The sequence below is a fragment of the Eubalaena glacialis genome, chromosome 4, assembly GCF_028564815.1.
Source record: "Eubalaena glacialis isolate mEubGla1 chromosome 4, mEubGla1.1.hap2.+ XY, whole genome shotgun sequence".
In the NCBI taxonomy this organism is placed as follows: Eukaryota; Metazoa; Chordata; class Mammalia; order Artiodactyla; family Balaenidae; genus Eubalaena; species Eubalaena glacialis.
The window spans coordinates 96,044,383-96,060,169 of NC_083719.1; the positions used below are offsets into that span (position 1 = coordinate 96,044,383).

The following is a 15,787-nucleotide window of genomic DNA, read 5'->3' on the forward strand; positions in this document are numbered from 1 at the left end:
ATCAAATCTACCTCTCTGCCCGCATTGCTGAAAGAACAATTACAGCCGACCACGTGGGCGTCCTCCCCACCACACACTCACAGGGAAACTTCCATGTCTTCCAGTAGAGAGCCCAGCACCTGACCTCACAATCTATCATTTTCCTGGGTGCCTCAAAGAAAAGCCAGAGACTACAAATAGATTCCTTTTCTGGCAGGTGATAAAGAAATATTAATTTAGTAAAATAAATGGTGGCACCCTGGATTATATTACCATTTCTTTCTCAGTCTCCCCACCAGTTTCAAAATCTGTTCTGGATGAAAAGTCTGCCATGTGCCCTGCACCCCAGTGTTTTAACTAAAGTGATAGAGAAGGCCGAGTCTGGAGCTGAGCTTGCTTGGGGCTTTACCTAGGATAGAGCTCTTAGCTTGGCAAGGATCATCTACAGAAAATGCCAGTGATGTGTGGAAACACACTTCAGAGCCAAAATTGATGCAAGATTCCATCTCCCAAGCTTATTGTGTACGTTCAATTAACCACCTAATATGACTGAATAATCAATTTATTATATATCTGTCATCTGTCAATCTCTTGGCCTCTGTATTTCCTTCCCTACCACCCATCTTCCTTCCTATCACCCACTGCTTACAGGTAAAGCCAAAACCCCTTAGCATGACTTTTAATCTCAATTCCCTTTCTGGCCCTTTTACATGCTTCTCTTACTCTCAGATTTCACTCTGCCCCACTGCTAACCAGGATGTCACCTGTGTGTACCCCCTGCTAAACTGCAAGCTCCTTGAGTGCAGGGCTTATGTTGGATCAGATCAGTGTGTACTGTAGCATTCAGAAGAAGCCTTATATGTAGCGCATGTTTGCTGAACGTCTGTTGAATGAACGAAGAAGGAAGTGAACAAACGTTGCCATTTTGCCTTTCTTTGAGTCTAGGGTTATTGTTACCATTATTACATTTTCTCTTAAATTAACTATTAAATTAACTGTTATTTTCTAGTGCTCTGACCAGTTCATATCCTTCAAAGTCGTGGAAATGAGAAATGAAAACAAACAAAGGCAGCCATATAATTGAAGAAGAAATATAACCCCATATAGTTTACATAACTGTTGATAAAAGCCTGAGGTTAAATTAAAATTAGAAAGAAACAGTAGTTTTAATCATACCCTTGTTTAGGAACAGTTTGATTTCTAAGCCTTCTTCCCTTAAAAGTGGCATTTGGAAGCTTGCTTTCAGTGATAATTTTTAAAATTACTCTAACATATTTCAAACGCATATACAACTTTTAGTGATATTTCTCTGGAATTAAATACAATGATAATATTTTTCACAGAATGAAATTTTTACTTTAATTCCTCTTATGGGTTATTCTAGATTTTCTAAGAGTTGAAGGGCAAATGTAGACTAGAGATTAGATCTTATGTACTCACTGAAGAAGTTATCAGCAACCTCTTCAATAGGATTGCCAGGTAGCAAATAAATATACAGAACTCCTGGTTAAATTTCAACTTCAGATAAATAATAATGTTTTAGTATAAGTATGTCCCGTGCAGTAGGTGGGGCATACTTATACTAAAAAATTATTCATGGTTTATCTGAAATTCACATTTAACTGAGCACTCTGTATTTTATGTAGCAACCCTACTCTTCTACCTCCAAATAATGGGCTTCTACTGGTTCCCCATAAATATTCTTCAGACTCACTCTAAACTTTTGGAGATTAAAATAGCTTAACAGAGCATAACAAAAATGATAGTAAGCCTTTATGGGGCAGGTTTAGCACAATTTACAAATTTTAAAATATACTAATGGACTAAATTTCAAGAATTGTCTCTTTATCAGCAACAACAGCAACTTAGATGCCAACTTTCTTATGAACTTTGAAAGATACCTTTCCTCTAACCCTCAAAACCAGATATAGGGAAACGCTAATTCAGAAGCGTTGTTGGAACAACAGCAATCAGTCCCCCATCTCTTAGTGTTCCCTGGCCCTGACCCTGCATGTTCCTACCTGGTTGAGTTAGTCGTCGATTGTTAGGTGGAAGTTGGAACCCTTTGTCCCCCCCAGCTAGCAGCCCCTTCCCCATCAAATAGAACCCCTCTCAACCCCTTTCTCTGAGTTCTCTTCCAAGACGGTCCTGTTCTACCATCACATTTAAAAATGGCTGTGATACTATAGGTTTTACTAATAAAAGCTATGCAAATTACCATGGAGTTAAGTTTTTTTTTTTTTTTTTAAAATAAAGCTCAGGATGTTCAAAAAGAGCCTGAGTTTGCCAGCATTTCCACAAAACTTTTAAATATGAGTCCTGTACCAGATGTACCTCACTTCCCTCATCCTCCTTGTCAAGTGATCTATGACTGCTATAATACTGGTACTGAAGGGGACGACTAAAGGGGCAGAGAAGCCGTTTCCAAGTGCTATGTCCTTGATGTGTTCAGCCAGGTTGTCTTCGGTTGTCTAATATCTTTTTCTAAAGGCTGCCGTGCACCGTTTTGCCTTGTTCACAAAGACAGTAGTGGTCGTAAAGGCTTTTTGGTGCATTTTTGTGTCTTTGTGTGCTTCATCTGTCTCGCAGTTTGATATTTCTTGGACAGGAACTATGTCTATCTCTAGTTTAGCCTCTAACTCCTTATTGGCATTCCATACTGTGCTGTAGAGCCAGTAATAAATTTTGCTTGAAGACGCCTCAGAAAACATTTTTGTTATGTAATGTTACTGAAGAAACGGCAGAGAAAATGCAGTCCAAGTTTAGGAGTCAGGGAAAGAAGAGAATCTTATTTTTCTCCCTTTGTTACCGTCATCAGCAATAATTTTCTCTGTAAATAAGATCACCTGCATATGACTTGATAGGAACCAAGAAATCACTTTCCCCATTGGGAGAACTGAGATGCTTTAAAATCCTTCATCCATTAGATTTTAAGCATTGCAGATTGTTAAAACTCAGAAGCTATTGGGCCAGGCTCTGTTACCAAATATACTCTCTTAAAATGGGATTTCCTAGCCTGTTCATGAAGAAAGCCTGGCTCTGAGGGTTTGGGACTCAGAACAGGTAAAGTTTGAAAGAGAGAAAAGGGAAAGAAGGGTCAAGTGTAGGTTACTGCCAAGTCGGGGGAACATGCTGTTGCCCAAGAGTCCTTACAGATCTCAAAAAAGTAGGCGGGAAGCAGAAGTGCTGCAGGTAAACTTTCTCTGGGCCACAATTTGGGAAATAACGAGCTGCAGTCTACACTTGGATGCTCACTGCTGGTCTGGAGAATCATCTCGCCAGATGCTTAACAAGCCTAGAATGACTAATCTCTTTTTAGTCTAAATCCATTTTACTCTCAATTCCTACTTGACCAAACTTCTCATCCCTAATCACAAAGCTCAGTAGTTGGAAGAGAAATCAGAAGAGCACTAGGTCGTATAACTGCAGCGCTCAGAGCCCAGCCAGAAGGTAGGGCCATTATTCAGTCTCGTTCTTCCAAATGCCAGAAGCACAGTTTTGGTCTAGTTTAATCATCACTGGACTTTTTAAATTGCTCCAGGCCAGAGTTACCCACACTTTACTCATCAGCTACCAATGCTACAGTTCTAGTGAAATCAATGAGCCTCACTTACCATGTTATTTACTTTTTATACCTCTGTATCCCTATACTTCCTGCATTAGTAGTTACTTAATATTTAATTTAAATTACCTTTAAGGTGTGTTTCAAGTGGAAACTTTATATCATTATCATAAATGGAAAAAAGTGTCACTTTTCATAGATAGAAGGTAACCATAAAAATAAAATTAACTGAAAGCAAAACAATGTTTGTTCCAGCTAGCTCCAGCTGCATGGCAAAGCCCCCAATCAAAAGCCTGTTCTTTCTTCTCAAAAGGATAGTAGCAAGCTTCTGGAGTTGTTAAAGCACCAAACTAGGACTTTTGCCTTGACATAACCAAGAAGACGGAAAGAGAAATGAAAGGGGCGTTAACTTTCCACCACATGATTCAGTATTCCTGAAGGCCATGGTGTCTCTGAGCCATCTAAATCATCTCATGTAAGATGTGACATGTCCTACTTGGAGGCTATGATGCCTTTGAGGAATAAATAATTGACTGTAAAGAGGATTGTTGATAAACTCTATGATTTTTAGTTCCATTCAGGATTGTTATGCAGTGTGGCCAGTATACTCATCATTCTTCATAGACCTTCTGAATCTTACTGGAATGTTATTTCCCAAACTAAAAATTGCTTACAGAATAGCTTGTACATTGATTAAAATATATTCAGCATTTGCTGTACATTTTAGTTTAAATTATTCATTTGATCTCTAATTTAAATTCTGTTTCTACATCTTTTTCTTGTCTGTAATGACATCTTCTTGACTAAATATAATAATGTGATAATATCTTGTTTTAAAGATTTCCCAAAATATATAAGCGTATATATAAGCTCTGGCATTTCCAATCAAACGGGAACATTTTTGTATATATCGACTATTTCATCAGTTTTTTGAGAGCTCACAAGAACTCTAGAAAATAAACTCTGAAGTAAGGGATTTTCTTCTAATCTGATTTATTCTTGTGTCTTTGTGGCAGTGGTCCACAATTACATTAGACACTTATGCTACACAGCTCTCTTGGCAGATCTGTCCCTGGCTAATTTCCTCACCTATCTTGCAGTTTTCTTGGAAATCAGGTTTTGGAGGATTATTACTTTTGGTCAGAAACAAGAGGCACAAGAGTGGCTATTAATTCTCAGTATTGCTTAACCTAGAAAAGAAAGCTCTTATTTCTTTTGCTGTGGGAAGGGGGGTGAGGGGAGACAAGCCAGATCTAAAAATAAACTGGATTTTCTTTCTTATTCATATGTAATTAGAGCCCCTTTGTAACTACTCATTACTACCTCAATAGTTATAGGATGAATAAATAATATATATTTTCAAATGTGGCAAAACCAAGAAAGAAGTAGCCAGGGCTGCTTCTAATTTATCAACTTGGTGATTAAAGGGCTGGCTCTAGAGGCTCCAGACATCTAGGGAGCCAGAGATAAAACAGGGCAGTTGGCTGTGTTTTTACTAATGAATCTAGGGCTTGAAAGATATCAGGCAATTTTAAAGAAAAGCAGCAAGGACAAGAGATATTAGACAAGGCCAGTAGGGTAATGAAGGACAAGGCCAGTTACTGAGCGAGAAAATTACTTCATTTTCTGTGATAATACTTTGGTGTGCTTTGTAGCTCTCTTCTCACGCTTTGTTAGTATAACTGTATATATATACGTACAGCATTGGAATGCTACCCCCAGTGTAGAAGGAAAGAGCCTTGGAACGTTCCGCAGAGGGGCAGAGGGCTTGGGTCTATTATTTTGAAAGGGGGAGGCTAAGAACAATGGTAGCAGAAGGGGGTTAGATTGCAAGGTGAGGAACAGTGCTTTGACAGAACGTGAGGGACGCACAGGATTAAATCAAGACGAAAGACACAGCAAGGAAAAGAAAGAAAAAGGCAAGCAAACATACTCTGGAAATGCAGGACTGTTTGGAGGATGAGGTGGGACCAGGAGTGGGATCAACCCAGTGGTGCTCAACATTTCTGCAGAGCAGAGCTCTGGGCTTGTTTGCTCACTGGTCTTTTTTCAGCAGCCAAAATGGAAAGGGCATGGGACACTTGACTCCTCCTCAGCTAACTGGTCAGCAGACACATTTTCTGCTTAGCGGGGAAATGTGCGGTATTTTAGAAACAGTTCCAGAGTATATTTAGCTCCTAAAGCTGGGGCACACAAATGTCACATTCCCATAAGACAATCGGCCCAGTGAAAAGAGCACCCACCAGAGGCCCGCAGAAACCCCATTAAACTCTTGCATCCCAGGAGGTGCTGCGCACCCGGATGTGACATCATTAAGGCACCCACGTCAGGGAATGGAAAGAAGCGAGGGGATCACAGATTGGGTCAAGTTAAAGGACGTAATCATGAGTCAGAAAAGAAACAAGACTTTTCCAACAGAGTAACGCCATCACCAAGTCATACCACACAGTGCTTGGCAAAACAAAACAAAAGTTCAAAATAAATCATGAACATTAAACAGAAGAACACTTCAGAGCAAAATGGAAATTAAAAATCATAAAAAATCATGACAAAAGGAACATTAAGCTACATTACTTTTTTATTTTTAAAGTTTCTGCATAACAACTCATTGTCATTGCCCTATCAAATACACACGTCATCAGTTGTCAAAAATGAAGCTCAAATTTGACAGGGCAAGGCAAGGAGTTAATAGCACGAGAGCAGTGATCATGTTGAACACCATGCAATCACCTCTGCCACCATTGTTTGACAATTTGTAGACTGCTTCCAGCTTTGTCAATATTCATAATAAGGCCCAAGAGAATGAACAATGCCGAATTTTAAAATGATCTGTCAAAGTGTTAATTGGGCTCTTTGATAACCTCCATCCCTCGGGAGAGTTAACGATTGGAGAAAATTCACGCCGTCCGTCTCAGTGAAGTGAAGAGGAAATGACTGTAACCAACAGCTAGATATTTGGTTGACATATTTAATGCTTTACTGGAAAGGCTGTTTGGTTTTTCAGAAAGTTGCACTGGGCAAATACAAAGTGATTTTTACTGTGTTGTCTGTTCTTGAGAACTCGGCCAAGACTAACACATCTGCGGTCGGGAGCCACACAGAACAAATAATGGCACATGCTGGGGCTGGTGGCCTGCTGTGATAGTTCTGCCCATCACAAATTGGCCTGGTGCTTTCTTGTGATGGTTAAGAGCAGGGATCCCACCAATTTAGAGGCTGCTGAGACAAAAGCCACTTAAAAAAAAAAAAGATTGGGGCAGGACATATTAACAATAAGAAGTTATGGAAGAATAATAAAATCGATTAAGGGGATATATTAAAGAACAAGTTAAGGGACTTCCCTGGCGGTCCAGTGGTTAAGACTTCACCTTCCAATGCAGGGCGTATGGGTTTGATCCCTGGTAGGGGAGCTAAGATCCCACGTGCCTTGCGGCCAAAAAACTAAAACAGCAGCAAGATTGTAACAAATTCAGTAAAGACTTAAAAAAGAAAAAAAAAAGAACAAGTTAAAAGGGCTACATCTTTCCATTTTGGGCTTGGCATGTAGCAGCAGAAGGTACGACATTCTCAGGAGATGAGCCGCCAAAAAAAAAAAAAAGATGAAAATTTAGCGTGTGAGTCTGCCTAGCAAACATTCTCTAAAAGTAAAGATGGAAATATGTATACAGAAAACCCTGGGGGAAGACACGATAGAGACTGTCTTCCAAGGGTCACTGTGGCTGGTCTGCCCTTGAGACTCAAATCCCTGCTTGGATGAAACTCTTGAAAACATATAGAAGTAAACAAGGCTGAATGGGGGGAAACAGCTCGCAACATAACTGAGCTTTTCAGTCTCTGATTTACAAGACTGTTTTTTGGACAAGTAAAGGCCTCTTTGGTTGCAGCTGCAACTAAAGTAGGATGTGTTACCAGAAGCAGCAAATGGCGAGAAAAGAGATGACATTTCCTGTCTCTAGTTGAGCAAAGCAAGCCAGGGAGAATTTAGGACAGTTCACAGTAGAGTCCCTTTCATTTAGTGCAGCTTCCTTTCCATTTTAAATGCATAGCAATTCTGCTTGATTAAATAACATATTTTTGTTTTAGCTGTTATCCTCTGAGGGCAATTAAGTGCGTCTCAGGACCTCAGCTCTATTCAAATTCAGCACCATGCGAGAGTGAGGGATGCTACCAGCCAGAAAAGACTTCCCTCTGCTATTTCTCCATTCACTGATTAAACGGGCTTTTACTTTGATTACATGTGCTTGCCAAAGCCCGCACCACATTCCATCCCATTATGGGGGGAAGAGAGGATCCAAAAATCACTGAATGAGCTAAGAGGAGTGGAAAGGGATCTCAGGAGCCAGTATCTGCTTTGGGCCAAGCCATGCCTCTCTTGGGTGGAGGAAGCTTAGAGGATGTGTTATTTGTTTTGTGTGGTTTCTCCTTGGTCAGGGCATCATTGTGGATCAAGCCTAGCATAGAGGATTGGGTTGCAGCCTTTTCTGAGACGCTTTCAATCATAGTGTGTTGGAGGTTCGTTCCTTACATGCTGCTATGATTCAGCTGGAAGCAGTTCCAGAGTCCTCCCCACTTTTCCCTCCCTCTCCCCCCAGAGGAAGAGGTACTTCCAAGGCCTTACCCTTCTTGTCTTGGTGATTATGGGAAGACACTGCCCCCAAAGAGTCTGTGCTGTCGGGTGACTCTTTCCAGTCCAGCATTCCTCCCCTAGACTCATAGCCCTCTTGAGCCGCCGAATTGGACGTGGTGGTGCTGGGCAGGAGGGAACTGGAGTGCCCTGTTTTCATCACAAATACAGTTAGGGAGAACATCACCGGAGACACCCACTTTCCCTTTGCTCAGAGGCCAGGAGGTTGGACACCCACGCTGGCTGTAAAAGACTCAAAGGAGGTTGTCCTAGAAATAACAAGACTGGTGGGTAGGATTCAGCAGAAGACCCCTTGAACTTGTAGTTAGAGGATGAAGGGCCAGATCTTGTCTCGGCTGCTTGCTGGATGAGCCTGAGGGAATCGCTTAAGCTCTCTGGGCCTTGGTTGGTTTTCCCTGTGCACGAAGTGGAGATGATGTCGTTTACCTCCCAGCGTTGGAAGGATAAAGTGACATCATGTAGAAAGTACCTAACAGTATCTGACACATAGTAAGCGCTCAAGAAGTATCAGAGTCCTTCTTTGGTATTCTCATAGCAGCACTAAGGTCGAATGTGTCCACTCTGGGGACAGCATTTGTGACTGATGGGGCAGGTTTATGGTAGTGGATGAGCCTCTGCCCCGTCACAAACAACTCAGCTGCCCTGAGCCTTTCCCATGGAGGATGTGTCTAGTTTTCAGCTGCAACTCAGCCTCACAGGCATTGCTCTTTGTGGGGGAGGTGACTGCTTTCTAAAGGGATCTGCTCGCACCCCCCCTTCCCGGAGCAGAAGCCTCAGGTGCTGCATGTTGTTACGGCTGTGCCTTTTGTGTCTTATTCCAACCAAGGTAGTTTCATGGTTTCATGACTCACACTAGTGAGAGGTGGTTTTTGAGGCCACACTGACTGATACAATTCAGATTAGAAAGGGAAAGCTTTTTGAGATCCAGAGTGGCCTACCAGAGGATAACGCCAGAGGAAGAATGGCCAGGTTGGGAGTTATGACAGAAACTGGATGTTTCCTGTGAACACATTTCTAAGCTTTCCCCGCCATCATTCCACAAGGTTAAATGCAGATCATATCTGGTGCTTTGATCTAAGCTGTCACAGTGATTTAAAGAAGCCCCACTACCTGTTCTCTCTGGTGGAAATAAAAAATAACCTCTCTGTGATTTTCAAGTAGAGTCTTTGGCTTATTAAAGCATCTTACCTATAGCAACCTCTTGAACAATTTTTAAAAAGACATCAGGGCAACTACTGTGAATGTGTAATTGGTGCCTTTGGTAGAAAGTAGGACAGATTCACAAGTGGCTCCAGCCTTGGGCTGTGATCACCGCGTATGTAATAAATATGATACTAGCCACCAGAAAGAAAGATTATAATGAATGCACTGCATTCTTCTTTTTTACAATTATTATTGGAAGTTGGATTCCTAGGAGACTTTAATACTATAAATTACATACTATGTATACACACACACACATACACACACGTGTGTGTGTGTATGAATAAAGTGGGGAAAAGCAAGCAAGCCAAGTGGCTTATCTAAGCTATAGGATTTCCATGGAAGCTCCACACTTAAAGTGTTACCACAAAGCTTTGGTAACATTTAAGAGGCCCCTTTCTGTGTAGAGCTTGTTTGGCTCTTAAACAGCTTCAAATATCCGCTTTGTTGCAAATAGTCTAGTTCTTATCCAACTGCTAAAAACCTGTTCATTTTAAACTAAAGAATTCTTACGTCTAGACTTTTTGTTTTTATATTTCTCGGTTTCACATCTCATCTCCCAATACTGGTAAGAGAACAAGGGTAGGAAAATTATTAACCTGGAATTGGAAATACAGACTTTCTTTTACTTCCTTTATGCTTATATTGAGGTCTAAAATATAGCCTTTATTTTCTACTCTTGAATTCAGCAATGCTCTCATGCAATATACAGTCAACCTAAGAGACTTCAGCACCCAGCCTAAGCAAACAATTAGAAATAGCTTCAGGGAGTCAGAAAGGGGGGAAGGAAAAAAAGAAGCCTCTCCTCCAAGTAGCAAGAAGTTCTTTTACCTGAATTGATATGCATTTTGAGCACTTTCAATTTAACTGTGTTCAAGGGGCAATTTTATGGTGATGCCATAAGTATGGTTTAGGGAGAACATTTCTTAATACGGTAATCTAGGGGAAATACATGCCTAAGGGACACATTCTCTGTAGAAAGGTTTCCTGGACCATATGCTGCAAATATATGGAAAACTCATTGGTAATGGAAAGCTATGGCTATGAGAGGAAATGAATGTGGACCAGATGGTAGTTAGGTAGGAAAATGTTTCACGCAAATGTGAGAAATCAGCTCCTGCCTATTGCTGAAGTGTTAGTCTGATACCCACCACATCTCCATCTTCTACATGTAAATCTAGAGAAACCATGCATCTGATGTACTCAACTGGAAAAAAAAAATAGAGCAGCATGAGGTTTGTAATCTTTTAAACTTATGCTTGAGGACAGGCACCGTGTGTCACGGGTGAAGCAAACAGTCGGAGAAAGCAATGCCTGATTCTCAAGAATTTTAGAACTACCATGTAAAAGCGCCATTAAGCAGCCATCCTCAGTTGGAAATCAAAGAGGTGTATTATTATTACCTCTCCAACTGTTAAAAGGAAATCACTTATATTCCTTCTTAGAATCTGATTCTACAGGCCGTATTGTTTTTGTGCATTCCCTAAGAGACTGTAACCAAAATAATGCTACAAAAATAGGCAATTGTTTGTGGATATGGTATTACATGTCAACAATTTGGAACCTATAATTTTGACTTGTTAATCCAGTATGAAAAGTCATATTTTAATCAATGGAGCTTATGATGTATTATTCTTATAATATACAAAGAAATAGATAGATTTAAAAAGTTAACTTTAATATGCATCATATTGTTTCTCTATATCTACAAGTCTTTGTAATTCTAGAGGTTAGAGATCCTTCAAACTACTCTAACCTATTAACAATGATTGTACCCAATTAGACACAGGAGAGACACTAAATCAATACAAGAGAGGATGAGAGAAGGAAGATAATCAGGGTCCAATTCACTAAAAAAGGGTTCTTGTATATGTAAGTGGTGTTGCACAGAGCTTTTGCCACCCAGAGAGTTTGCATGGCTTATTGAACGATCCCTTTTTCAGAGTTAGGCAGTTCTGGTTCTGCGGGTCACCCTATGAGTCTGTACTCAGCCACTGAACTTTTTATGGGAACATGCAAAGGACACAGCTAGACACAGTGGGTGCATTTTGGACTTTGGGGTTGGCTTCCTAGTCTACGTCCATGCTCATAAAAACAGCAATTTGCTTTTTCCTTTGATGGTTCAAATATAGCACCTAATCCAGTGCCTGGCACATAGTAAGCACTAAACTAATGTCTGCAAATGAATGAGTTAAATCTCTTCTAGGTTTATTAGCTCCAAAATAAGCATCTCTTGCAGTAGTTTGTGAAAAGAAAGTCTCCTCTGTTTTTGCAAGTACTGTCTGGACCAGCCCTCATGTTGATGGTCAATTAATCCTCTAACCCCTTCACACCGGAGAGATTGAGCCTAAAATGGACAGGATCATTAGTTGAAAGGAAAATTCCAACTCTTCTTCAGTTTCATCACAGAAACCACTGACCGAGCGAATGGGCATTGTTCTTTAAAGTGTTAACATGGAGGAATTAATAAGTTCCTTTCCTTTTGTAAAAGCAGTAAGAGAAGTCCATAAATTGAAGAGTGCTTTTTGTTCATAAAGAGCATCCCATGGTTTAATTATTCTATCTATATGAGAAATTGCCTGGGAGTTAAAATCGGCCTTAGTACTATTGATGAATGCTGGGGTTACTGGTTCAATTACATTCAAGACCTGAATTTCTCAGTATCTGATAAAGATTATTCAATTATAGGAAATGATTGCAAAGTATGATATTGGAGGAGTGCAGATGCGAAGTGGGTTCTCTTTGTGAAGGGCAAGCTAAGCTAGATGACACTTGCCTCCTGAGAAATGTTTCTTCCAGCTTTTGGTGTTTGATATTCTGGCTGGAATCATAGATGAGAGAATGGTAAAGGTGGATGAATCCAGTGGGCTCATCTACTCCATGCTGCCTCACTTCACGACAGGAGAAGCCGGGCATTGTTTTCCCTATCTGCACAGCCCCAGTTTATAAGATAGTCTTTAGGACTTTCAAAGAGGTTTTTTATTTATGCTAATTAGACACAGGAGTGAGAGTTTCCACAGAGCTATTAGATGTATTTGTAGCCATCTTGAACTATTTCTTTGAATCCTGAATCCACCTTGCTTTCTTTTCTTCTCTCTTTTTTTCTTTTATTTTGTCCCCTTCCTCTATTACCTACCTCTACATTTAAAGACTGACCTAGAGCTGTTATTGTTACGTGTCTTAAACATAAAAGTTATAAATTGTGTATCAATGAAGCTTGTAGCCCCCATTATAATGCAGAAGCTTAAATTTCCCATTACATATATGTTGTTCATTATCTTTAAAAAACGCATGAATAGTTTACCTTAATAAACATTTGGGGAGGCTTTGAGAAATGGAACTGGAACATTTCAACTACAGTTTAACTTTTCTTATAAAGAGCTCAGAATAGTCTGTTTATGGACTTAATGGCTTTGTTTAGTATAGTGTCTGTATATTTCAGAGCAGGAACAATGGGGTAAATCCTGTTTGCACATCATTTGCACTGCATCACTCTTCCTTGTATACATTTAAAGACGTTTCACTGAAGATAGGTCTAAATATTCATACTCTTTGTGTGATTAAATTTCGATGGCTATATTGGAAAGTTTTGCCTAATAAGAACTTAGTATCTGCACTCTGTATAGATTTCCCTGCAGAGGGTATTGTTCTGAAAGTCAGCATTTTGGGGAATGATACTATCTATCAGTTAAGGAGCTATGGCCTATGAGTTATAAGCACTATTCTTTTATCTTGGATGTACTTATGTCCAAAAGCAATTTCTTCTCCCTCAAGAACTCATTAAATGCATTCACCAAATTCCCTAAGGTTGGCATATTTCATGTTCTGTGGATTAAAAATATAGGACTCATTCTCACATGTCAGTTGTCTCATATATGTAGAGTAATTTTTGAAGCATCATGAAACCTATGAATAATTTTAGTGAATTGGGGCCCTGAAGTAGCAAAGAATCTGGTCCATGATGTTTAGGAATGAAGATTATAAACTACCACAGGATGAATGGTTCAAAGAATAAAAAAAAAACAACCCATAAACTGACCATATACTGTGTTGTAAGACATTTCATGATCTGGTAGAGGAGTTGAAATGTCTATAAAAAATAATGAGAATTTAAAAATTAATTTAAAAAGAAACGTAAAATTTGAAAATACTCAAGAGGTTTAGTGAAACAGGATTTCTCAAATATATTTCCATTGCTGTTAAATTATGAGTAATATCTTCCTTACCATTCAGTGCCACGAAGGAATCTGAAAGACAGAAGGGGGGAGTAAGTTACTTAGCATTTAGCACTCTGCTCAGTGTGACTTCCGTAGTAAGTGGGAGTGAGCTGGTACAGAGCTGTGCTAACATACGATCCCCAATACTAAGTAAGTGCTTTTTACTTTCTGCTTGTAATAGAAGATGCTTCATATTTGGTCCGATTTCATATCCTTATACTATCTCTTTCCCAATTGAGCTTCCTCAAAGTCATGCCTTTGCTGCCAAGAGGCAGAGAAAAAGCAAGTTAGTGGAAGGAATGGTAACTGCGATTATACGTAAGCCCTCCTCCATACAGAGGGATGTGTATGTGGATAAAGTGAGTGACATCTGGACCACACTTACAAAGCACTTTTTCTTTACATTCTCTCTCATTTCATCCTCCCAGCCATGCTGTGAGGAACTGTCCAGTATCACAATGTTCTGAACTCAGCAGGGGTCTTAGTTAGGAAATTAACAAAAATAAAAATCACACATATAGGCAACATACATTTGTGTGTGTGTGTGTGCACGCGCGTGCCCCCGCTGTGTGTCTGGGTCACGTCACTTGTTCACTCAGCCTGCTACTCTGCCTCTGACACTGGCTCTTTATGGTTTCCTCATTTCCCCTAAAACTCCTGTTAAAGAGTCATTGTGCACCAAATATCTAAATCCTTTGAATGCCTGTGTGTGACTAGATATGTCTAACAGAAGTAGGTCATGCTCCAGTGGGCGCCCAGGAGCAGAGAAGACACTAGGAAAGGCATTACCTCCTGCCTGGAGCAGGCACCCTACGTGCCTCAGCAGGAGTGGGGGTCGAGTTACGGAGCACGCGAAAACACAGAGGCTTGACCACTGAGACGGAAGAGTAAATCACTGGCCTGGGGCCTGAGAGTCTGCCCTGAGCTCTGCCTGAGGACCCAGGCGTGGTGTGAGCCTGCTGGTGTAGTGGATGCTCTAGAGAGCCGGTAACACTTTCACCTTTTTCATATATTTACCTATTCAATGCAAATTGACACCCCTATTTTTCTAGATGCCTATATCATCGAATCATAAAAATATGGAGAAAATTATTCACTAAAATCAGCTAATTAAGTTCACTCACACATACATACCAACCGAAACCTGTTTCCCTAAAAATGGGGCCATAAGGCACCAACATGATCAAGAGCCACCAAATCAAACATCAAATTGTTTCATTGCACACACATAGCAGATCTTTTGGTGATGACACTGTCTCCTACGCTAATTTCTTAATTCAGATTTTGTGTGTGAAGACATAAGAAGCTTTTTCCGGTATATATTTGCAAACAAAAAAAAAATGTGACCAAGAATTTGGAGATGAGGCTGTCTGTGGCCCTATTTATTTGATTATGTCTGTTTTCTAGAAAAGATAAGGTATTAAATGGCACCTTAGAGTCCGTAATTTCAGGACTCATGGCTCAAAGATTTAGAGTTATATCCATGATTTTCATTATCAAATCAAATATCAGAAGTAATATAGTTTCATTCCCTTCGGAGCTATTTTTGGTGCCATTCTGAATGCAGGCTTCTTGAAATGTATCACATACAACATTTAAAACATGGCAAACTAAATGTTTTCCAAGAGTATGGCATTATTCTCTAAATTAGCATTAATAAAGCATTTTTAGGAGAATATTGATATTAATCAGATCACTGGACAACTGGGCAGACCTTTGACCAGGATCCTTTATAAAAAGTTCTAACTAAAATGTTAGCATGTAATAACTTTTGAAATGAACTCTGAGATTAGTATAGTAGGTCAGTTCTTATAAAAAGGTTATTTTGAGTCACCTTGTATGTAGTGGGTTCTTTCTGAAATTTTTTTCTACTGCAAATGGTAATAAACATAAATCTAATTTAAAAAATAATTTTGTTAATCGATATGTTCAAGAGAAATAAAATAGTCCCATTCAATTAAAAAGCTAGAGTACAGTGATCAGTCTTTTTATTATTTGGCTGAAAATTATGGCAGTAACATATCTTTAAAAACAACAAAACTGGTTTTAAATGGAAATGCTGATGTAACTTCCTGCTCTGCTGTAGTAGACATCCTCTAGAGTGAATTTGTTCCACAGCATTATGATAATGAAATAGGTGCCAGCATTTATGGCAACAGCATTGGCAACAGAGTCTTCAAA

General features: G+C 39.7%; 1 protein-coding gene across 3 annotated transcripts in view; it reads right to left on the reverse strand.

The window, feature by feature from the left end:
• SEMA6A (semaphorin 6A) overlaps positions 1-15,787 on the reverse strand; it is a 124,592-nt gene that overhangs the window by 12,927 nt on the left and 95,878 nt on the right. Inside the window, exons 17-19 of one of the 3 annotated variants that reach the window (XM_061189536.1) lie at positions 13,616-13,636; positions 13,429-13,479; positions 8,160-8,315 (exon numbers count right to left, since the gene is read on the reverse strand). In XM_061189536.1, coding sequence (XP_061045519.1) covers positions 8,160-8,315; positions 13,429-13,479; positions 13,616-13,636 — 228 coding nt within the window. The remainder of the gene's footprint in view (positions 1-8,159; positions 8,316-13,428; positions 13,480-13,615; positions 13,637-15,787) is intronic. The other 2 variants (XM_061189537.1, XM_061189538.1) reach the window with 2 other exon arrangements.